A 22,239-nucleotide genomic window follows, 5' to 3' on the forward strand; every position below is an offset into this window, starting at 1 on the left:
TAGTCCCCCAGGGTTGGGGCTGAGGACGTGTGATTTCTGCTAAGGCAAGCAACAGAGAACATAATGTAGTCTGTCATTGCCAAAGATTAACCAGAATCCAGAATTTTGAGCATGGAGCCAATAGATCAGAAGATCAGAAGAGAGGAAAACAATACAACCACAAAGAGATACATCATTGCGCTGGGATCTCAGTGGGATGTAGAATGCAGAATGTGAGCAGAGCTCTACAGCAACAGTCTGACAGAGGTGATGAAGTGGAAGAAAAGAGAGAGATAAAAAAACAACAAAAGCGTGGGGAGGTGAATGTATGGAGCAGGAAACCGGAGAGTTCCGTCGCCTTCACCGAAGCATGCCTGCACAATTCACTGCGCTGATCTGAATTGCCTTTTTTTTCATTCTTTCACTCTTCTAAAGATGCCATTAGCCCTAAGCCCTAAGCTAGGCCTGTCCTAGAGCTCTCGCGTGCCGTGGAATGACGCATGACACTCGAATCCATTCGCATTATCCTTGTCAACGATCTATGAACACGACCTCGTCGCCATGTTACTCCCATTGCAAGCCTGTTCTTGTTCCTGCCAGTGCTAGTCGAGGCATACTGTGGACCTCTGGTATACGATAGACCCGGCATTGGAATGGACCTGACGCTTGACTATGGGTTAGTTAATCTCAGGCATCCATATCCTCACTCAATAACGAACTTGTCTGCAGAACCGTCGCGGTTTCATTCCCAAACGGAACGGTTGTTGCCGTCGCCAGAGTCGAAGGAAGTACGTCCTACAAGGCGATGATGCGTCGCATGGTGGAAGAGCCACTGAAGCGACTGGATCCCATTCTTGAACCCAGCAGCATTCTACCTGCAAGCATTCACACCCTCCGCAGGTTGGTTATTCGCCGTCTTCTCCATCCTGATGCTCCACACACTCAAAGCATCAGCGGAAGCCTTTTTGGATGGCAATACCAGGGTGACTGCCGCTGGAATTACGGTGCCTCGTTCCTTGTCTTCTCTAGACTCGTACTACGAACAGGTCCTCCGCAAAGCAGCGGAAAACGTCGGCCTGGAGGCGAGACCGGCCTTTGACATGGCAGCAGAAATTGCAAGCTACATGTACTCAAAGGGATTGGATATATCACCACTACTACTAGACGACCAAGTTGCCGTGCTGGCGGTCGACTACAGTCGTCAATCGTTTATGGCGGTTCTCTTTCTCGTCGACGAATTTGGGTTACTTAAAACAGTCCGCATCGACCAGAGCTTTGACCTGGGTCATCATTTTCTTCGTCCAGGGCCAGAGCACTGGACAGAGATCCGTCAGCGTCTGCAAACGGTCGTTTCTCAAACAACCGAAATCTCGCAGCTGATACTTCTCGGCGATAGAGCGAAGAACCAGACATTCATCAGGACGGTGCAAGAAGCGTTAGCAGGATATTACACTGCCCAGAATGATGGGCTGCAGGGGAATCAGGAATCCGAGGACTTTGATCCCGTCTTCATAGCTGCGAAAGAGGCGGCACGTCTGTCTGCCAGGCTTTTGGACCACGATTGGGGGTTGTCGTCCTCCGTACTACTTTTTCCCGCCTAGCTGGCGCTCGATCGATGATGTTTTACGTGATATCCAACTGCGCTGACGCGCCATAGTTTGGAAGGAGCATGTCCATATATCTTGGCCTAGTCCTAGTCCTTGAAATGTTAATATTGATTAATATTAAAAAAAAAGACGATCTATACAAGATTAATAAAAATTAAAACAATTAGCAACACCACATACCTACATGATTCAGTGGCCAGATAGAGAACTCTTTTAAGATCTGAGTACTTACCCGTATTTAATTGAGAAAAAGAAAAACTTCTCTCTCCATTTATTATTCATTCATTCCTCAAACGAAGTTGACAGTTGACAATTTCCTTGCATGGAGTAGAAATTGATGTTTTCTTTCTTTTACAGATAGGGATTGACGTTTTTTTCCCTAAAGTAGTGTTTTTCTCAAAAAGAAAAAAGAGAGAATAATGACCCGTGAAATGACTCTTATTACAATACTAAACATTTGCCATGATAAATGAAACAACCTAAAACGGTTAATAGACTTCAATTAATGGTCAAATGACGGTTTTTCTTTTGTCTCTTTTCTCTCTTTTCTCTCTTGTAATCATATAGAAGATCTTTTCAATTTATTCAATCTGCCTATGCTACGCCATCCTACCATGCAATCAATACTTGTTCAATTGATACCATGTCCGCAAATTACATCACTACTATAGGTAGGGTACGCATCTTCCCCTAACAGAATATATCTCCCTGATGTTCATATTATGATCACTACTCGGTATCATCAGGATGAAACACCAACGCGCGAACCTCAATACTCTCTCTCGGAGGATAATCAACCGTCTCGGGATTCACAAACGCCGTATGCGGCACGCGCCTCGCGCGGCCATCCGTCTTGGAGTCGAAGCACTTGATCAGCGTGACAATATCGGGAGTCTGCCCGTACCGGTAGTACCACTTGTGCGCCGGGTTGGCTTTGACGACGTACGTCTCGCCCTCGCGGTCTGGGTAGATCAGTTTCGCGGGTATCAGGTCGCTGTCTGGCACCGAGTGGGCGTCTGCTACCGCTAGCGGGTCCTTGTAGATTGGCTTGATTGGTCGCCAGACGTTGATGATCTGGTATCGTCCTTTCAGCAGCCGGTCGGCTTCTTCTGGGAGGTGGTATTTCACTCGGTTTGTCGCTGCTTGGTACGACTGGTCGATGTGCACGCGCTGCACTGGTCCGCGCAATTGCTGCGCTCGCTCGTCCTTCGTGTGTCGTCGGATCGTGTGGTCGAAGATGAAGATCCGGGTTGCGCCGGTTCTGTGCCAGTCAGCATCGTACTGTGCCTAGGTAGGTATGTAGGAGGTATACGACCCCCTACTTAGGACTATATAGGGCCAGGCCACTCACGCATCCTTCAGCAACTGCTCCGTCTCCGGATAATACTCGCGCCTGATCTTCTCGTCGTCGACAAACTCCTTCTCCTTGCTCTCGTGGTAGTAGATCTGGAACCCGTGCTTGTCGAGCGTGTAGTCGAGCTCGTTGCCGCTGATGTCGGTGATGGTCGCCGTCAGCGGGTCGATCGGCCGGTCGTACGTCTCGGGCTGGCCGACGTAGCTGGGGCGCGGCGGAGTGCCATCGCCCGGGTCCTTGTAGTAGTTCAGCGTTGTCTGGACGTGGTGCTTGGTCTTGTCGGCTGGAGGCACGGGAAACGAAGCAGTCTGCTGCTGGATCGATCCGGCGGGATCGTGAGCGGGGATGGAGGAGACGGCGGCGGAGGCCATGTCGGTCGTCGTCTTTCAGATAGATGAGCAAGCAGATAGTGAGTTAGAAACTAAAGATTGTGATTAATTGAACACTTCGAAGAGCTATACAATGACATCTATTTATACCCCACGGTATACAGCTCGAGCGGGGTAAGACTTGCTTGATTATCAATAATGAATGCCATCGATCAACTCCATTGGCGTGCTGAGCACGCAATCCCATCCGTGGGCGTCGCCACGTCAAGAAGCTTCCTTGATGAGAAATACAAAATGCCGTCATTGGGCTGCGTCTGTCACCCGACAGGATGATACTCCGGGGAGTCATCAGACGTGAATGCTAGCTTATAAATAGTATACCTCTGATAGAGTGAATTATGCTGATAAATTGCCACTGATTTATAATATTCAACATGACGACTGGTGCTATGCTACTAACTCGTCCTGCTGCTAGACTAATCTTATACGGAGTAGGGCCTACCTCTATGTAGTCATCTAGCAAATCATGTCTATGTCATGTCTAAACTCTCATCCCTTATACGAATGCACCAGCTTCGTAATGCTCGTCCCGTCGTCCAGCACCTCCACCTCTTCCTCCAGCGTGTATCCCCCCCAGCGCGGGAGCAAGACCGTCCAGACGTACCAGTACAGCACGCCAAAGAGGATGCTGCAAACATCAGTACAACAGCCGTCAAACTACCGTAAGAAGGAAGGACGCTTACATGCCAACCCCCACAATCGCATACGTCGCGTAGAAGAAATCCACATCTCCCCGCCAATCCGCCGGCGGGAAGAAAGGCGCCGCCAGCAGCGCGATGCACACGACGAGCCGCAGCCACACGGCCGGCAGCCAGGCTCTGAACGGCCGTTTCAGGTCCGGCCGTTGCCGTCGCAGGAGCAGCAGTCCTGCCGTCACGGCCAGGGCGAACATCTGCCCTGGGTAGCCTTCCACGTCTAAGATGAAATTGTACACGCCGCCTTGCGGTGGCAGCGTAATGACCAGGAATGACGGGATATAGTGCACGATGAGACCCCAGAAGGGCGAGTTAAACGGCTTCGAGGAGGAGATGGTCTTGGAAAACGGGAGGAAGCCTTGGCGGGCGATCTCTTGATTAACGCGGGCCTATGCGATATCAACAATGACCGTCCAGAGATTCTTATGTAGTGTTTTTCCTGCTTACCAACGCAAACGTCACGACCATCACATTCCCCGCCGCAGATACAGCAATGGCCAGAGGCAAGATCGTCCGTCCCAGGTGCGGGCCAAACGCGCGCTCGAAGAACAGCGCCGCCACCAGCTCGCCGCTCTGCTTGATCTCATCGATGGGCACGACCAGGAAGTAAGACACATTGGCCAGAAGATACAAACAGCAGGATGTGATGAGCGCCGCCTGACAGACCGACTTGAGCGTCCGCACGGGGTCCTTGACCTCGTTCAGCACGTTGTTCATGTTGCTCAGCCCAGCGTACGAATAAAACACTTTGAACAGCGACGTGGAGATGGTGTTCCAGCTCCAGTCCGAGTCTTTCCACAGGTCGTGCCAGTCTGCAGATACACTCGTCGGCACCGTGTCTGCTTGTCGATGGGATAAGATGACATAGATCCCGCTCAGCGCCATAAACATAATGAGGAAAATCTTGACCCAGCCCAGCGCATTCTGGATGGCGATCCCCGTCTTCATGAAGCAGCCGTGAATGATCGTAATGACCGTCAGCAGAGCCACAGCGAGGATCTTGCTCTGCGCCTCGCTCGGCTGGACCCGCAGCGCAAACCAGGTGTATTTCGAAAAGACGATGCAGTTGCTGGCCGTAAAGCCCAGCAGCACCGCCTGCACGGCGATCAGCGTCGACGCCAGGAACCGCGGCCGCCGGTACGTGAACTCGAGGTAGACCTTGTCGCCGCCGGAGCGCGGCAGCATGCAGCCGTATTCCAGCGACACGGCCAGGCCACAGGCGGACAGGATCGTGCCGACGACCCAGACGGTCAGCGCCAGACCCAGGCTGCCGACCGACTTGACGATGGCGCCTGGTGTCGCGAAGATGCCGCTGCCAATGACACGCGAGATGACGAGGATGTAGGCGCTCGACCAGGAGAGGTTTCGCCCGTAGGTGGCGGTTTCAGGGAGGGTGTCATATTCGATGGAGCGATCTGGTTGATCGAGACGAGCTGGAGAATCAGCAGACGACAGCAGAGGACGGGTTTCGTCGGGGATATCAGCCATGTTGACGACCAGCGTGACGACCAGCGTATTTCTGTAGATTGTATATTTTAAGGAATCCTGTCAACAGGCTATCTCCGCGACAGCTCTCATGATAGCGTGTGGAATGCTGGACGCGTTAGCATCAACAAACAGGAACATGAAGGACGAGCGTCGCTGAAGAGAACAGAAACAGTCACCCTGACATTGCTATCCATAGCAACTGCATTTGTAAGACAGATAACCATGCAGGAGGTGGTGTGTCGGCGCCTGACGGGCTGCTTGCTCTCGCGTCATTTCCCCCGAGGCTGATGCGACACTCGCGTGACAGATAACAGGCAGATTAATAATTCGACGTGACACTGTGCAACATATCCATCATTTATCATTCGCGTCATCGATGTCGACAGCTGCATTGATTTGTTTCTAATTGTCATCTGCAGGGAAATAGGCTGGCAAGGGGTTCGATCGCTATTGTTGACTTTTGATAACGCAGTCAGCTGATAAGATTAGATCCCCGCGACGCTAGCGAATTCTCCAGTTTTGCATCTTCATTTGAGTTCTTGGCTTTCCTTTGTTTACAATGCTCCGAGTGCTCTAGTATATCACCTAAATGCATGCTATAATATATACGTATACAATCATAGGCGAAAAGGCAGCGCACCAAATGCCATTTCGGAGTGCTGCTTTACTCAGTCACATGATGGAGTGAGCAGAAGGGATAAAATTATTTTAAGATTCATAATTTATCTTAAGATTAATAATTATAAAGATCCCTTTTTTTTATAGAAGTACTAGCTAAAAAAAAACAAAAAGAAAAGATTTCAAAAAAAATTTTTTTATGATAAAAGACATGAAAAATAAAATATACCCATATAGCTATATTTTTTATTATAATTAGAAACTAATCACGCCTAGGGCAGATCTTCCTTCCAACAGGGGGAGATCGGCAGCGTATGGCCGCCACAACGTGGCTATGCTAGGACAAGGCATATAACAAGGCTGTCTTATCAAAAAGAAAATAAGGCTTAGCTAGCGCACAAAAGTTCGAGAAATCTCACTCTAGGAAATCTTGCCATGCAGGCCATGGCGGACTAATATTTGGGTAAACCAGGCTCTGCCCAGTCTAATAAGGCAGACAACGAGGCGGTTTTTCAGCCGCATATCACGGCCACGTCGACACCAACAATCCGCCTCTTTGATCCTCTTTGATTGGGCCTTTTTTGAACGTCAGTGACAAATGACAATACTTGAGAGAAAAAGGTTTGGTGCTTGATAAATCCGTGTCGCTGTTGTAAGTCCATTTTTCTTAGTTGATTGTTATCGTGTCAATCTCGGACTTGCCTGAAGTCCCGTCGTAATTTGTTTCTCAGCCTTGTTCCTTCCCAGTTTGCAATCAGGAGAAGGAATCTAGGAGTAACCTGATTTTGTCTGAAATTGGTTGCCCTCCTGCTTTTCTCGAATAACGCCCACACTTCTTATTGTTCGATTGAGATTACGCATACCAGCGCTCTCTCGCCGGTAACTCTGTATACATTCTTTGGTATGTATGTACAACATGGTCGTACTCGAGTTCTAAGAGTGTTTCAGCCAAGAATTCAATGCAAAGTTTTTGACCATTGTTTTTTGACATAGGAGCAGTACAGTGGCTGGAGAATATTATGCACTCTATTTCTTCTCTTCTGTACTGCCCTCCCCCTCCACCGCCTGCTTGACAAACGGCTCCTCCTCCTGATACACATCATATTTATAGCGACTACCAACATGATCATCTCGCAGCCGGCACTGTCCCTCCCCGTACACCTTCTCGCGCGCCGTCAGCGAGCTGGCGTCATCCTCTCTCTTGGGCGGATAGATCCCCCGCCGCCGCAGCTCCGGCACCAGCAGATCGACCACGTCCTCAAACGTGCCCGGCGTCGTGACATAGGCCAGGTTGAATCCGTCGATGTCGGCCTCGCGCACCCACCGCTCCAGCTCGTCGGCTACCTGTGCTGGCGTGCCCACGGCCACCGGCCCCAGCCCGCCGATGGACGCCGTCTCCGCGATGACGCGCGGCGTGATGGACGGCAGCTCGGGCGTGCGCGCTGTCAGCGTCTCGCTGATCGAGTGGATCTTGTGCTTCTCGAGCGCGTGCTTCTCCGGGTCGATCTCCTCGTCCAGCGGCACCTTGGAGATGTCGATGCCCGTCCAGCCGGAGAAGAGCACCAGTCCGCCGATCGTCGAGGCGTATTTCTTCGCCCTTGCGAACTTCTCCTGCGCTTCTTCCTCCGTCCGCCCGATGATGGGCGTGAACGTGGCGAAAAATTTGATGGAGCGCGGATCGCGGCCGGCGGCCTGGGCCAGTTCCCGTATCTTGGCCACGCGGGGGGTCAGCACCGACGGACTATGGCCTGAGACGAAGACAGCTTCTGCGTGAGTTGCGGCGAATTGAGAGCCGGCGCTGCAGCAGCCGTCAGTCAGATATAGTTGCGTTATGTAGGTGGGAGTACTCCGTATAGACGACTTACGGAGATGTGCCGGCCTGGAAGAGGAACGGCGTCCTCTGGGGACTAGGATCGACAATGTGTCTGCTCTCGAGATGGTAGAATTCGCCGTGATGCTTGATGGTGCGGATCTTGTCTGGATCAGCGTAGACATCGTTCTCGACGTCTTTGACGATGGCGTCGTCGGCCCAGGAGCCTTCCCAGAGTCTGACAGAATATAATATTAGCTAGAACCCGCAAAAACAAAAAAAAAAGTATCGACTGGACGTCATACTTGTACAGCACCCGCAAATACTCATCCGCCTGGGCATAGCGACGGTCATGATCCGGGGGCTCTTCCAGGCCAATGGCCTTGAACGCACCCTTCTTCCACGAGGTGACGATATTCCATCCGATACGGCCCCCAGTGAGGTGGTCGAGGGTAGAGAAGCGTTTGGCGAGAAGGAAGGGAGGCTCGAAGGAGGTAGACGCCGTGATGGCGAAGGCGAGATTCTTGGTCACGGCGGCCATGGCCGTGAGGGGCTAGAAACATCAGCACGTAAAAGCTACTATGTAGGCATGAGGGCGACTCACGATCGAAGGATCCGTCATAGGCCATTGCGCCGCCCGACGAATACAGTTATCCAGCGAGCCCTCGTAGGTGTCGTATCCACCGTACGTGTCAGCCAGGAAAAGCGCGTTGATATCGCCTCTCTCGAGGATTTTAGCCAGGTTGATCCAGTAGTCGAGGCTGCGTTTTGTTGCGGAGCGATCGGAAGGGTCCTGCAGAAAGTCCTGTCAGTCAAGACTGCACCGGCTAGTCTGGTGATGACTGACTGACCTTCCACTGTCCGGGCGAGAGATGCCCGACCGTCGACATGTCAAAGGCGTTTAGAAGGATGTACTTTCTGTTGCCAATGTCATGGCTGGTGCCGTTGGCGGTGCCATTTGCGGTGGCATGCTGTTGTCCCTCGTTTTCTGCCATCTTTAACTGACAGGCTGCAGTAGAGATGATCTATCCGTATAGCAAGAATTCTTCTTCTGGTAGAGGTCAACACTTGTGATTTATCCAAAACGTGAACAATTCGATTTGGCACGAGAAGAGAAAAGCAACTCCAGAACGACTAATAGATAAACAGTCCAGATAGCATATCCTCGACAGTACAAGCCAATCTTCTCTAATTTAAACTAATCTATTCCCTCTTCCTATTCCCTCTTCCTATTAATTAATATATACTACTCCGTACTACCCTGCATGATCGATTAGATAACAGGTTCTTAAGAATCACCGATAGGCCCCCGCAAGCAAAGCAAAGGGAAGCGAAGCCAAGTAACGGTTCACGGTCATCATTCCGATTAGATTAGAAATGCGTAATTGTCATCCCGTTATTAATAATAGAAGGATTTCCCATTCCTGTGGAATCAGTTACTAGTAATATCTACCTTGGCAAGCCCCCTGGGTATGCGTAAGCAGGTACTCAGTACCTCATGTCTGGTAAGGTATTGTACGGTATTGTATTGTATTATTACAGTATTTAGCTTGTATTGCCTTTGTATTGCTGTTACGCAGTATTGATACATGGTACTTCATACAGTACTTTGTCACAATACAACATATGTATGTACTGTACTGTACCTATCTAAGGTTGGGCGAAAGGAATATAATATCCTCCGATGACAGTATAGCACTCATGAATGTTTGACTGTGCATTAAATAAGAAATTTTCCTCTACTGTAGGGGAGGGCCATTCAGAGCTTGCTTATCTAAATATATCCTGTACTGCTCAGTGCAGTATGAATGAATAGACACGTGATTCTCTCTCTCTCTTTCTCTCTCTACTCTGAAAAAATTGATTATTAACAGACAGTGTCTATCAAGGACAGCAAGATATATATAAAGACTCCATATGAGTAAAATACCTAATTGGGACTTGCTTAATTAATTAAGTGTACTGTACAGTATAGTCGTTCTTCGAGTCTGATGATATTGATCGATTCTTACGATCTTTTTTATTACCTCTTGCATCAGGTCCTGCCGTCTTTCTCTGTATATATCTATTGGCTATTTAGGTATGTACTGTATGTACTGTACACTGTAGACTCTAGGAAAAGTATAATATTTTGTGTTCATCATAAGATGCTGAATACGTTCACTGTCTTATACTGCAAGAATTGATGTTCAATCTATATATCTATCTACTTCTATATGTTTCCCCTATTATCAGCCGGAAATACCAACAGCGCCATGCGATGCCGCACAAACAGCGCAAGCAGCCCGCACACCGTCTGCAACAAGACAATATGCACCGCCAACCGGTTCTCCTTCATCGGCCCCATCCACAGCAGCCACAAGTTCAGCAGCGTCAGGTTCGTCGACTCGACGATCTCGCCTTTCTCGTTGGTCTTGATCCCCACCAGGCGCAGCCGGTGCAGGGCTTTGAGCACCGCCGACACCAGCGGCGACGGAGGCACCGTCCACTCCGTCACTGAGTTCTCCAACAACCCCGTCGACGCGTTGAACTTGGGCAGTCGGTGGCGCGGACACGGGATGATGTGGAACAGCTGCGGGCACGAGTACAGAAAGTTGACCATCTGCGGGATGAACAGCAGCAGTAGCGTCTTGCTGAAATGCCCCAGGATCCCCACGACGGCAAACACCATGCCTGCAAAGTAGCAGTACGTGTCCCCGACAAACACCTTGGACGGATACCAGTTGTGGCACAGCAGCGCCAGAGAGACCCCAATGAACGGCAGGAGGAAGTACATCGAGAAGAGATGCGAGTCCATCGCCGGATGCGGGTATGGCGTGAACGGCGACAGGTACAGCGCATCGTTGGCGAGCAGCAGGCATGCAATAACCAGCGACTGCGCCACTTCCACCCCATTAATCCCCGCCAGCATGTTGATGCTGTTCGGGCAGAAGATGGCCACCGCTGCCATGTACACGTAGTACAGCCATCCGAGGTCCACGATCTGGCCCAGGTACCGTTGTAATGGGACCGGAACCACCACCTGCGTCACGCCAAAATCCACAAAGTAGACCATCAGCATCGGGAACGCGCCAAACGCAGGGATCAGGACTTTGTGCCGCCACCGGATGTCAAGCAGGTCGTCGCCCATTCCCAAGATCACAATGGCCTGCAGGGACAGAAGCCCGGAGAGGTAGGACGCCAGCTAAACAGCAGTGAGAATGGCGTTCCAAACATTGTAACAGCATATCATACCTTGTTATGGGGAAACCGGTGCAGAAATCGACCCGTCTCGACCTGCTGCACTTGCAGCACCACGTCCCGGTTTCCTCCTCCAGACGTCGCAGCCACAATGTCTTTGTAGAACGGGAATGGGATAAACGCGATCAGCAGGAGAAGATACACCACCGCACAGACGGCGCCCATCGTCTCCGGTCTGCAGCAAGATTAGCCTTGTTTCACACAAGCTCTCGCATGATCATACAGCTCCGGCCTCCTCGGCTTGGCCATGTCCTTCCCCTTCAACCCCACCCTGATGAACGTCGGTCCCAGCCATCGGATCAGACTGTAGGTCGCCGCAAACGCGACTCCGCTGAAGGCAATCGAGACGACGAGAGGCTCAACCTCCCCGTTCAAGGAGTTGGCGACGATGCCGAACGAGGCGGCGACCAGCCCCAGGAGACACCAGGTCTCCGTGCGAGACAGCGTGGCAGGGGGACTCATGTCGACCAGGACGTCGCCGCATACCTTTCCGGCCGCGGTGCGTTCAGCTGTAGAAAGCTGCAGAGTCGAGGTGGCATGGGGAAGGGCAATCTGGCCTCATCTGCGCGACGAATGATATTGCCGTCCGAAACACACCGCTCTCCGGGCGGTGGCCAGCGCAGGGCCGCGTGGCCAATGAGACGCCCCGCAATTCCCAGGCTCGCGGGACAGCTGCAGCGGCGCTTTTCCCGATGCGGCGCTGCGCGGTTCGGGTTCCCGGCCTCGGCGCGGCCGTTCACATGCAGCTTCATGTATGCTCACCCATGCATGCCTGTCCTCCCTGATTCCCGCTGCGTCTTGTTCAGGTTCACCGCCGATCCAGCGCACGCAGTAGGGTCGAGTCGAGTGCTGTTTCCACTTTCTCGGGTCGACCAGCTCACCCGTTGACATGGGCCCCGGGTTCGCTGAGTTCGACGCCGGCCACCGCGATCTGGTCACTGTCACCAGGTTCAATTTCTACGGCGACCGCATTGTGACGGCCTCTTCGGACCATCGCCTGAAGGTCTGGGATCAGAAGGATGGCAAGTGGCAGTTGACGGATACGTGGCGCGCGCACGATGCTGAGATTCGCGATGTAAGGAAGCAACGAACCCCCCCCCCCCCGGGGTNTTGACCGGGCAGATGATTGATTATTGCGTGAGCAGGCGGCGTGGAATGGCCCCTTTACGGGCCAGCACATTGGCAGTGTCGGGGAAGACATGAAATTCAAACTCTGGCAAGAAGACGTCACGCAACCGCCCAATTCGGGCCGCCGCTTCAGGGCCATCTTCCGCCTGGCGGCCCCCCAACGCGTCCCTTTTGTGTCGCTGGACTTTCGCAATGTCGACCTGGACACCTGGCTGGCCGTGATCACGCGCGACGGCTACCTCATGGTGATGGAACCCGTCAGCGCCGACAATCTGACCGACTGGCAGGCCTTGGACCAATTCCGGGTCTGCCCGGCTCCGGAGCGAGGCGAAGAGACCAGCTTTCGCGTGCAGTTCCACCATGATCCCGTCGACATCACCCACTCGTTGATGCCGGAATGGGACCGCAAGAGCTTGTCGCTCGTCGTCGCGGCCATGGACACGGTCAAGGTGTATCGCACCGATGCGAGCCGTCGTTTCTACCACGCCATTGAATTGACCGGGCACGGAGGCCTGGTGCGCGACATCTCCTGGGCCAATGGCTCGGTCCGGGGGTTCGATGTCATCGCCAGCGGTTGCAAGGACGGGTTTGTCCGGATCTTTGAGGTGTACACCACCGTCTCCGGTAATACGGGCAACAACAATCAACAGGGCAACAACCGCCATGCGCAGAACTCAGCGGAGTCTCCATCCAGCCGGGCCACCGCGCAGTCGGGAATCGGCTCTGCTCTTGCCAGTCGTGCTCCTGCATCAGGATCGCATCGACAAGCTGGTGGTGATACGAAATTCAAGCACTCGTTCCGGGAGGTGGCCTGCATCGACAGCGGGCACCTGGACGTGTGGGAAGTGGAATTCTCGCCTTCTGGTTCGTTGCCTGCCGAAAAATCGATTCAGAATTCCGCATGCTAACCCAGTACTAAAAACAGGGGACTGCTTGATTTCGTCAGGAGACGACGGGGTGGTTCGCTTCTGGAAGAAGTCGATATCGGGCGAATGGCTCGAGTTTGCGGAGACGGATCTGACTGACGGGTATGTCTTTCTCTTGCCAGTGTTCTTTTTCTGTCCTTGACTAATCCTTTCATTCAGGCCCAATGGCGCTTAACTATACGATCTTCCTGTACTATATTGGACCGGATGGAGGTTGGGGATCTTGGGTGAACGAAACATGACGAATGATTTTTCTATAGATTTCCCGAATATCCTGTACTTGCGGAACGGCATTTGAGATGATACCCCCGTATTTACTTTAGGGCTTTATTCTTCCATAATGATATACTGGCATAAGATCTTGCAAGTGACACAAGTCTGCTCCAAACTGGATCGTAGCCCACGGATGCGTAGTATTTTTCCAGCAAAAGTGAATCTGCTGTCGTTGATGCCTGATGGGATTCCTACAATGTAGCATGTGCAGTCTACCAGTATCACTACTCTCTCCAATGGCGCGCGGTGCACGGTGGGTGTTTGGCAGATCCTGGCGATCCCTTTGGCTGGACGAGTCCACCCGCACCGTCACACACGTCATTCGGAGAATTCGTTTGCTGGCCTGCTAATGCACTGCCACATTAGCTCGCTGGAAGAAGAGGAATAATATGAGCTGGCTGGGGAGCCGCTAAATCGATAGTGAGTAGTTTACCTTAGGTAGGCGTTTGTTGCCCAGGTGCCGTGGTTCCAACGACGGATTCTCCCGCTGACAGACAGCGGTGCAGTGGCGAAAAAAAAAACGGCCAAACAACCGCTGTTTTATTCCCATCACGGTACAGTATCCGTGCTCTCGTGAGTCCTAGCAAGAATTATTTATTGTTATTCTTGCACGCTGATTTGCTCGGATGGCACCGCTCAGTTCGATCTCCTGCCCTCCCAATTCTTTCCCTCGTTTGGTGGGTGTCTGCTGACCCGTCGGACTACTTACTACTAAATAATCTCCAGTGTTGTGTGCTTCCTTTTTCCCCATTCCGGTGCCCATTCATTCGATACCTAACCCTGGGTCGTCTTCCAGTTCCTTCCATTCATTACTACGGCTCAATTCCCCCTCGACCACGCTTCTTATGATGCTGTGACTGTTAAAATACTGCTGACCGAGTCAGACTCCCTTCTTGTCGTGGCCGACCCAAGTGTGCGTCTGGGCCATGGTAGTGATGGGTTTTCTCCACAATTCTTCTTTGCTTTCTGCATGTGTTTTCTCCCCATTAATTGTGGTGGATTTCAACGGCCACAGGGTCGTACAGTACTGCCTGACTGACCTATGGAGGTACTGTACTTGGTGATTACTGTACCAGGCAGCCAGAGAGGGGATCCCCCCAACAGCACTCCCTCTCATCTCTGTCCCCTCCTCTCCTGGCCATGGCTTCCCTCGTTGTCTGATCGCATCACAAGGCGTCTTCTCTCCATTTATTCCTTCTCACATTCTCTCCTGCTCTCCATTGTGCCTCGATGATCTTCTTCTTCTCGTCCTGGGCCAGACAGAAGACGGCCTCTGTGCTCGATCATCGACGCGTTGCTCTCTGGACTAACCCAGCGCAGCAGATGCTAACCAGCAGGCAGATCGGACCAGTGACCAGCTGCACGCTGGCTGCTGCTCTTTGCAGGAGTTCTTTTGCGACCATCGCTACCTGCCCCGAGCACTACTACTACTACTACTACTACTACTACTGAGTGGTGGTACTACCGGCTGGTTCTGACACGAGTCTTCCCCTTTCACCTGCATCTCCCATGTCCCATCCCCCATCCAGCCCCCTCCTCATCCATGCCGCTGCTCTCTTTCTTCTCTTTGTGCTTATCCTCTGCCTGTCCGCTCCCTGTCCCGTGCCGCAGCCGCCCTGCCATCCGAAACAGGCATGGCGGGAGGGCGCCTGCCGGAAGCGGACTAGCGGCGTTGCTGCCTGGCTGCCTGCCCCTCCGTCGCAGCTTCCTGGCTGATCGGGTGGTGCGCTCGCCCAATCAGCGGGCGGAGAGCCACTGGACCCACCGCAGGCCGCGCGCTGACTGGCCCGTCGGAGGGCGTCGGCCGGCGACCGGGGCTGAGGCTCTCTGTGGCCGGCCAGCCCAGCAGAGGGAATGCATTCTCTCTCGCTGCTCCTCCTCCTCCCTCCCGTCGCCCGCCTCGACAAACCCCCAACCCGCGCCTTTCCTCTTTCTGCGCCCTCTCGCTTGGGTCTGCGCGCCCGTGACTGGCCCATCCCGTTTCCTTTAGGCTCCTCTTCCCTCGCTCTCCCTCGCCCTCGACCCCCCCGTGCCTTTCTTCGCTCTTCTCTTCTTCCTGGCTTTCTTCCCACCTTTCTTTCCCCCCTCTGAAATCCTCATCTTCCGATCTCGAATCGTCTCCCTTCCTCGCCCTTGTTCGTCTTCCGCCTCATGCGCGTCGGGCCTTCCACCTGTCCTCTCCAGCTCTCTCTCTCTCCTTCGTTTCGATTCTCACCTTCGTGACGGTCGCGACCGAGAGAAACGTTGACGACGCCAAAATTCCCACCACCCTCTGTCGGTCCCTCCAAATCCCTCGCTTTCCGATCCGTGACGGCCGTTACGACTTGTTCATTCCGTTGTTGTCGCGGTCAGAGTTTGCGAACCGACCCCTCCCCTCCTGTGGCCTCCCTCCACCCCTGCCCTTTCGTGCCCGAAGAATACCGTCTCTTAAACTCGACTTTCAGGTTTGCTGGCGTTCTGCCCCCGTAGGGAGCCCCTGGTGACCGTCTGTCTGTCTGTCTGTCTGTCTTCTCGAGGCTATCGTCCCAGGCATCGCGACGGAAGAGCGTTTCGTGGCCGACGGTGCATCCGAAGTCGGGCGTCGAGGACTGCTGACATGCGCGTTGTCGGCTTAGTTCACCAACCCCGGTGCTGAGGAGCGTTCATCTTCCCGCGTTGAGAGAGAGGGGGTACGCTGTCAGATTATGACAGATACCTCCTCACTCGCAACCACGCATTCCACCACGGACCCGTATCCGGTCGCCGCTCCTCTGAACTCCCCCGTGCCCAACGGCACCATCTCTGACTCGGTCCAGCCAGAAGATGACGAGCCATACACCATCAAGTGCATCTGCGCCTTCGAGGATGATGATGGCAACACCGTCTTCTGTGAAGGATGTGAGACCTGGCAGCATATCGAGTGCTATTACCATGGCCAAGAGGTGCCCGAGGTTCACAACTGCACCGACTGTGAGCCCCGTTATCTGGACGCCAGGCGCGCAACCGAGCGACAGAGGCGACTCCGGGAACAGAGTGAGGGCGGCGACCGGAAATCGAAGCGATCAGGAACGAAGAGCCAGAAGAAGAAGTCCAAAGACCACCATCATCATGACCAACCCCCTCAGGTTAACGGCCACCACCACCGGAGCGACTCCAGCTCCCGGGATCAGCCCCCCGCGAAGAAGCCCAAAACGAGCCACAAGGCCTCGGCATCTGTGAGCTCGCTCTCGGGCTCCACCGTGCTGCAGCCGGATACGCGGAAACGGTCTGGTTCGACAGCCACCTCGATGAGCCCCTCCAAGTCCTCGTCGGGCCCGTCCATCCCTCTCTACTCGAGCGAATTCCTCCATCTGTACGACCGCGATCGAGGGCATGTTGACATGAAAAGCAATCTCTTCGTCAATCTGACCCTGGCCGCCGACCTTGCCTCCTGGGTGAAAGATCCGGTCGCCCTCTCTCGCGTGGCCAATGGGCGTTCCGCGCAAGACATCTTCACCTGGTCAGACACCGTGCTGGATCCATCTCAGTGGCCCGTCCTGTCCACTGAGACCATCACGGACCCGGACCTAGAGATCGATGGCAAGCATCCTATGTGGAAGATGCTGAAGACCGAAACGAAGGTCCGCAAGGATGAGATTGTTGGTGAAGTCAAGGGCAAGATCGGGCTCCTCCGGGACTACTGTCTGGATCCGAATAATCGGTGGCCCGAGTTGCGACATCCCCAACCGTTCGTCTTCTTCCATCCACAGCTCCCCATCTATATCGACAGTCGTGAGGAAGGTTCCATCCTGCGGTACATCCGGCGTTCTTGCCGTCCGAACGTTACCATGAAGACTTTTATCACAAACGACGTCGAGTACCATTTTTGCTTCGTAGCCAACCAGGATATTCCGGCGAATTCCGAGATTACGGCCATGTGGTATCTGGATCCCCAGCTTTTCGGATCGTCCAACGGTCTGGTCAAGCAGGAAGAAGGCTTTCAGGAGGCGGCTGCCGTGTGCATCAGCAACGTTCTGGCGCACTTTGGCGGCTGTGCCTGCGATCCCCCCCAGAATTGCCTCCTGGCCAATGTGGATCGGCGGCGTCATCCCGGTGGGAAGCAGCTGAATGGGAAGCGCAAGAAGGCCAAGTCGAAATCCACCATTTCCCCGGTCGGCACCGGGCGCTCCAACACGAGCCGTGCTGGCAGTGAGGGGGCCAAGAACGGGGATGACGATGACCACGGTGACAATCGGTCCACGTCGGGATCCGCCCGTGGCCAGACTCACAGTCGGGATCTGACTCCTACGCAGACCCCTCATGACTTGATGTTCGGCGATTCCGAGCTTTCCGCTCGGGATAGACGGAAAATTGCTGCAGTGGAGAAGAAATTCGAGCAACTTGAGCAAGATCAACAAGCGAAAAAGAAAAAGCGAAGTAGCGCCCAGACGACGCCAACGCTTCCCAGCTCGGTAGGCATTCAATGTTTTTTTTTTGCGTTTTTTTTTACTGCAGATTGGGGGGGAGTATGGCTGACAGAAAACCTTTCTATAGAAGCAGGCCGGTTCGTCCAAATCTCTCCATGTCGACACGAACGCTGGCCGTCAATCCCATTCCCCTCCATCTCGTCTCTCTCCAGGTATGGGATCGAACCACCGCAATGCATCGCCGCGGAAAACATCTGGGTCCAACACTCCCCCAGTGCGGTCGCCGCTTGGGCGTCCAGAATATGTCGACGCAGCACACCAGACCGCAGCAGAGGAGAACGCCGCTCGCGACGTGCCATCCCCATCACCTCTGCGCCGACCGAACTTCACTTCTTTAAGTCAACGGCTGCTGAGGCGATGCCATGAAGATCGTGTCAAGCTTGAATGGATGTCCAAGCAGCGGGATGCCATCGCGGGCTCGACGTTGGATGTTGCAATGACCCCGGCGTCTCCCGCGGATGGACAGCCTACACCTAAAAATGAGGAGGATGTGGAGATGAAGGATGCCGACAGCGAAATGACACCGCCGAAATCTCGACCGTCGGATACTTCACAATTGCCCCGGACCCCCGATACGACGAGCAAACACCCGTTCCCCTCTCCTTTGCCGTCCACCGCTGCCCATAACACGTTCATTCCTGGAAGGGGCGTTAACGGTACGCGGTCAGATCTCCACGTTCAGCTGCCTCCGAATACGTTGTCACTTCCCTTAGCCAACGCACCCGGGTCGATGAGTCCAGCCTCGCTGCAGTCGCCTTCCGGGACGGAATCTTCCGGGGTTGCACCAGTGGCCCAGACTCCTGGAACCAGCATCACAGCGCCCAGCCCTGTTAAGAAGAAGCTCAGCTTGGGTGACTATCTCAGTCGAAGGGGGAACATGACGACGACACCGACGTCAGAAAAGAGTCAGGCACAGGGGACGCCGAGTCTCGCGCCTCCGCAGAAGCCGGCATCTCAACAGCAGACGACAACCCCTCCTTTATCGACGGATGGACAAGCTCAGCCTCCGACTGCGACAGGGCCTGACGGAGCCAAAGGTGAGTGTTCTCCTCCGTCGACGGATGTTCCTGTGAAAGATGGGTCGAAACCGCCCCCTTCTCCTCCTTATGTCTCTTCTTCGATGACGGGGTTGTCGGATCGCAGCAAAATTCCACCTTCCTCATGATATCCTAGAATCGTGCTTGTTCTCAGGTTTCTCTTTATCCTAGTGCGTTCCAAAAATGGGTCTTGATGTGATCTGGCCGCTGCTATGGCTTTTTTTTTCTCTGTTCGATTTTCATGTGGTGATGGGATCGGCGTAAGGGCGTGTAGGTAGTTTTTCTAATGTGGGATGTGTGAGATGGGACATGGGTTGGACGGTGGACATTTGTGACAATACTTTTTTTTTTCTCTTCGAATCTTGTCTTCTTCCATGGAAATCTTGCGATGCTGTTCGGGACGGATGCACGGATGCAAGTTCGGCAGGCCTATATTTTTTCCCAACTGAACACGGGACAGTGTCTCGTTTTGTCTGTCTATTTTGTTGAGTGAGGAGATTTGACTGAGTCAGTGGAACATGGATGATGGATGGACTATGACTAACGGGATTAAATTATACGATCCGATCCGTCTTGATATTTCTCGCGTTGCTTTTGCTTTTTTTTTTCTTCAAACTGTACATATTGGTCTCCTATCATCGATGTTTTATTTATTTATTCAATTTTTTTCCTCTCTTCTCTTGTCTTGTCCTCTTTCTTATTGTTTCTTCTCTGTTTCTCTCCTTCTTTCTTTGGCTTGGAAAAGGAAAAAAAGAAAGGTAGTCAATCGATTAATGATCGATAAATGAATGAATGAATTCATGTATCCGTGAATGAATGATAATCTATGGATTGAGTTGGATGAAATAATTGAATGAATGAATTAATTCAATGAATTGACTTAGCCTATCCTATATATCCTATCCTATAGTATCTTATTGTATCCATCAGATTGCACACGATAGATACCCTATGTATCTACGTACTGTACAGTACCTATCGACCGATCGCCATGCTCGAACTCTGATAGATGGACAGACAACAAACAGCAATCAACAGCAATGGTAATAGTAATAATCATACGAGTCGTAAATAAGTAATAAGTAATAAAAGTAACATGACGAACGAAAAATGTTATCAAAGGTACTAATAACTAATAATAACAATGATCATAATTAATTATGAATGGATACGAAGTAATACACATTGCATTGCATCACCCGTGATAATAGCATCAAACCAACCCGGACCAACCCTGTAAAAAAAAAAAGACCTGTATGTTTAAAGAAAAGGCATTCTACCTCTTGCTACCTGTCTACCTATTTACTCCCCCACCCCTTCGCTCTCATACTCTCCTCGATAACCGCCCAGATCCCCTCGACGACTTCGCGGTCCCGCCAGCGTCCGGCGCCGTGGATGCCGCCCTTTTCGTCCCAGCGTTCGAGCACAAAGGTGTTGACGCCGCGCCCCCACTTCTTCACTTGTTCGGGGATCTCCTCGCCGCGGATGCCGACGTAGATGCCTACCGCGTGCCGGAAGAGTTCTGGTGGGTTGGACCATTTGTATGATTTGAACTGCCATGTTTGGCCTGTTGTGAACACTGCTACTAGTCGTGACCAGTAGTCTGGCTTGAAGTTGGCTGTGCTGTCGACGAGGATGAACCGTGTCGGTTTCCGTGGTGCGCCCTGCGCTCCGCCGGCGCCGCCTTGGACCGCATCGCCCAGGCGCATCGGCCGCGTGATGATGTGGATGTTGGACGTGGTGCCCGAGGCCAGCGTCGGGTGGTCCGGAGGCACGAACACGCCGTCCTGGAGGAAGGATTTGATGTTCGACAGGCGGATCGGGGACGAGGCCGAGGGGGAGAGGAGGATGATCGGGTCGGGACGACGAGAAGAAGAAGATACGCCAGGTTTCTTCGGTAAGGCCAGACCGGCCGACGGCGCTGGTACCACGGCCTGCTTGTTGCTTCCTGGCTTGCCGCCTGGTGGGTATTGTCCTGGACGAGAGCGATTGCGGCCCAGGAACATTTCTGCCGTTTTGCGGACGTGCGAGAAGTCCTGTTTCTGAATCAGCCTGATGAACTGCGTACTTGTACTGCCGAAACATACCGTTGGCTTGATCCCCCGTAGAACAGTGTTCCGGTCTCCCAGCTTCCTCTCTCCGTTGTAAATCTCCTGCAGCCTAGGATCAATGACCTTTGTCAATCTTGCTCCTGCGGCCTGCACTGGCGCCGCTCCACCGCTGGGCGCCGCAGCCGCACCTCCTGCTGCTGGGACAGCCGCCGCCGCCGCCGCAGCATCTGCCTTTGTCTGCGCTGCTGCTCCTGTTGCTGCACCTCCCAGATCGCCCGCAGCGGCCGCAGCAGCAGCAGCAGCAGCGGCGCCCTCCAGGGGCTTGATGTACTCGCTCTCATCAGAGGCGCCCTCAAGCCAGGTGATCAGGTCCAGGCGCTCGACGAAGACCAGATTCTGCACCTGCTCCGGCTGCTCGCCCGCGGGGGCCTTCTGCTTGAGGGCATCGTTGAGCTCCTGCGCCGAGGCGATGTACTCGGGGATAGCGACGTCTTTCTTCTGCCACGCGAAGAAGATACTGCGGAGATCGACGGGCCTGTCGCTCGCCGCGGAGACGAAGCGCGTCGCCGCGTTCAACGGGATGGAGTGCGGGATCGGCTGCGTGAAGTAGAGATGTGTCGCTTTGGCGAGGTCGTCGGTCGCATTCTCGCTCGACAGATCCGGAGACGTCGTCGGCGTCGGGAGTGCCTGGGCTGCAATCGCCCGGCGCAGAGAGAGCAGCGGATCGGAGAGGATGGGATCGGGCGCAGCCATAGTCTCAGTCAGTCAGTCAAGATTGTGAAAATTTGAATTTGACTCGCGGCAGAGCGCCCCCCGTCTGAGGAGGCGACAGTGTTTGTTTGCTCTGGAGAGAGCAGGTTGTGGTGAGTTGTCGAGCTTTGAAGCTGAAGCTGAAGCTGGAGGTCACTTAGCCGTCGGAGATAGATGAGACTCGCCGCCGCCGGTGTGGCTGGGCTGGGCTGCACGTGATCTCAGTTCCCCTTCACTGCAAAAGCGCAACAACAATACGGGCGGCTGGTCAAGACAATAGAGCTGTCTCACATAGACTGGTGACTCGTGAGTGAATGATAATATTCCCAGAGTCAGTCGCCAAGAAGAAGCCCTCCAGTCCTAAACTGGATTAGTTTTTGTCCACAAGCAGGGATCTTGTCATTGTCAACCTCTTTATGTTACAGTAAGAGAAGGGACTCAGCAAGTCC

The 22,239-nt window shown here is 53.3% G+C and overlaps 8 protein-coding genes across 8 annotated transcripts; 3 read left to right on the top strand and 5 right to left on the bottom strand.

Annotated features, from left to right (window-relative positions):
• Positions 1-632: 632 nt before the first annotated feature.
• On the top strand, positions 633-1,580 carry T310_1483 (uncharacterized protein; the record flags this gene model as incomplete). The annotated part of the gene is made up of 3 exons (XM_013475612.1): positions 633-655; positions 709-767; positions 880-1,580. 3 exons carry the CDS (start codon positions 633-635, stop codon positions 1,578-1,580), a joined length of 783 nt encoding a protein of 260 aa, XP_013331066.1.
• Positions 1,581-2,315: 735 nt separating this feature from the next.
• T310_1484 (uncharacterized protein) lies at positions 2,316-3,311 on the bottom strand (the record flags this gene model as incomplete). The annotated part of the gene is made up of 2 exons (XM_013475613.1): positions 2,316-2,847; positions 2,938-3,311. 2 exons carry the CDS (start codon positions 3,309-3,311, stop codon positions 2,316-2,318), a joined length of 906 nt encoding a protein of 301 aa, XP_013331067.1.
• Positions 3,312-3,818: 507 nt separating this feature from the next.
• Positions 3,819-5,512, bottom strand: T310_1485 (Methionine permease; the record flags this gene model as incomplete). Its single annotated transcript, XM_013475614.1, has 3 exons — positions 3,819-3,957; positions 4,013-4,413; positions 4,472-5,512. 3 exons carry the CDS (start codon positions 5,510-5,512, stop codon positions 3,819-3,821), a joined length of 1,581 nt encoding a protein of 526 aa, XP_013331068.1.
• A 1,644-nt stretch (positions 5,513-7,156) lies between these two features.
• On the bottom strand, positions 7,157-8,935 carry T310_1486 (Xenobiotic compound monooxygenase, DszA family; the record flags this gene model as incomplete). Its single annotated transcript, XM_013475615.1, has 5 exons — positions 7,157-7,928; positions 7,996-8,178; positions 8,246-8,493; positions 8,545-8,733; positions 8,792-8,935. The coding sequence occupies 5 exons, from the start codon at positions 8,933-8,935 to the stop codon at positions 7,157-7,159; spliced, it is 1,536 nt and encodes a 511-aa protein (XP_013331069.1).
• A 1,236-nt stretch (positions 8,936-10,171) lies between these two features.
• Positions 10,172-10,851, bottom strand: T310_1487 (uncharacterized protein; the record flags this gene model as incomplete). The annotated part of the gene is made up of 2 exons (XM_013475616.1): positions 10,172-10,613; positions 10,715-10,851. 2 exons carry the CDS (start codon positions 10,849-10,851, stop codon positions 10,172-10,174), a joined length of 579 nt encoding a protein of 192 aa, XP_013331070.1.
• Positions 10,852-11,083: 232 nt separating this feature from the next.
• T310_1488 (Nuclear pore protein (SEH1)) lies at positions 11,084-13,537 on the top strand (the record flags this gene model as incomplete). The annotated part of the gene is made up of 6 exons (XM_013475617.1): positions 11,084-11,112; positions 11,165-11,932; positions 12,057-12,255; positions 12,326-13,172; positions 13,255-13,336; positions 13,495-13,537. 6 exons carry the CDS (start codon positions 11,084-11,086, stop codon positions 13,535-13,537), a joined length of 1,968 nt encoding a protein of 655 aa, XP_013331071.1.
• A 1,513-nt stretch (positions 13,538-15,050) lies between these two features.
• T310_1489 (PHD Zn-finger containing protein) lies at positions 15,051-19,117 on the top strand (the record flags this gene model as incomplete). Its single annotated transcript, XM_013475618.1, has 3 exons — positions 15,051-15,458; positions 16,123-17,937; positions 18,020-19,117. The coding sequence occupies 3 exons, from the start codon at positions 15,051-15,053 to the stop codon at positions 19,115-19,117; spliced, it is 3,321 nt and encodes a 1,106-aa protein (XP_013331072.1).
• A 1,170-nt stretch (positions 19,118-20,287) lies between these two features.
• On the bottom strand, positions 20,288-21,793 carry T310_1490 (RNA polymerase II accessory factor Cdc73p; the record flags this gene model as incomplete). Its single annotated transcript, XM_013475619.1, has 2 exons — positions 20,288-21,025; positions 21,077-21,793. 2 exons carry the CDS (start codon positions 21,791-21,793, stop codon positions 20,288-20,290), a joined length of 1,455 nt encoding a protein of 484 aa, XP_013331073.1.
• Positions 21,794-22,239: the final 446 nt, after the last annotated feature.

This window comes from Rasamsonia emersonii (genome assembly GCF_000968595.1).
Source record: "Rasamsonia emersonii CBS 393.64 chromosome Unknown ctg1118621759991, whole genome shotgun sequence".
In the NCBI taxonomy this organism is placed as follows: Eukaryota; Fungi; Ascomycota; class Eurotiomycetes; order Eurotiales; family Trichocomaceae; genus Rasamsonia; species Rasamsonia emersonii.